The 1,061-nt window shown below is 43.4% G+C and overlaps 1 protein-coding gene across 1 annotated transcript in view; it reads right to left on the minus strand.

Annotated features, from left to right (window-relative positions):
* LOC106806288 (soluble guanylate cyclase 88E-like) overlaps positions 1 to 1,061 on the minus strand; it is a 27,174-nt gene that overhangs the window by 10,595 nt on the left and 15,518 nt on the right. The window contains exon 5 of the mRNA XM_014808173.1: positions 158 to 287. Coding sequence (XP_014663659.1) covers positions 158 to 287 — 130 coding nt within the window. The remainder of the gene's footprint in view (positions 1 to 157; positions 288 to 1,061) is intronic.

The following is a 1,061-nucleotide window of genomic DNA, read 5'->3' on the forward strand; positions in this document are numbered from 1 at the left end:
TCACCCCTTATGTACCTGTCATGTGATGCACCCCTTATGTACCTGTCATGTGATGCACCCCTTATGTACCTGTCATGTGATGCACCCCTTATGTACCTGTCATGTGATGCACCCCTTATGTACCTGTCATGTCGCTGTACGTGTCGTGCATATATACCTGGTCAAGAGCCAGCTTGAGTTCAGCGGACTGTTGTGTACCGGCCAGCACCAGGTCCCTGCTGCTATCGTGCATGCTGAGATCGTTGATGTACAGACCCTTCCTCAACATGGCGTCCAAATCTGAGAGACTGATGGAAAATCGACCGGGAGATAACGTAAGGACTTACACGGTGCTTAAGCGGTGCGCCACACGAGAGCAGTGCAGTTTGAAAGCAGCTTACAACGCTGTCAATAACCCAAACACTTTCACACGTGAGCGGGTGTATGACGATTGTCGTTCCGTCGAAACCCAGCAATGAAGAAACACAAGAGTAAGGTTTTGCTCACTCTGAAAAACTCCCCCTTGGGAGTTGTTGAAACCAGCGTAAACGTACATAGTGTCTATAAAGTCATCGCTCTTCGCGACGCGGTGAAGTGGTGGCGAGATGCGATGATGAGGAAGCGATGACGAGTGCACGTGGAACTATTCAGAAAACGCGCTACTTTCCTTATATATTCGATTTGAACGCGTGGAACAATGGATCGTGTTTAGTATAGTTACTATAGTATAGTATCGTCGTTATATAGTGGTACAGCTTACTGTTTAACTATTCATTGATCAAATATTTATTACAACAAATTAGGCATTTGATTAAATGACATGCACAAAACTCATTTCAACTATATCACGTGTAAAGGGAATTGATTAGACCTACGGCCATCGGAAATTTTCGAGTGTGACAGATATGACAGCTATTTTCCAACGTGTTCACCAAAATGTCAAATTATAGAATACATGACGATGGAAATGTATCTATTTCATTAACTACTTTGTGCAAGGGTATCAATAATTCTATATATCGTCTCACACGTACACATAATAGAAAGAACAGGATTTCTAGAGGGGTCACACGTACACATAA

This window comes from Priapulus caudatus, unplaced genomic scaffold (genome assembly GCF_000485595.1).
Source record: "Priapulus caudatus unplaced genomic scaffold, Priapulus_caudatus-5.0.1 Scaffold152, whole genome shotgun sequence".
Lineage (NCBI taxonomy): Eukaryota > Metazoa > Priapulida > Priapulimorpha > Priapulimorphida > Priapulidae > Priapulus > Priapulus caudatus.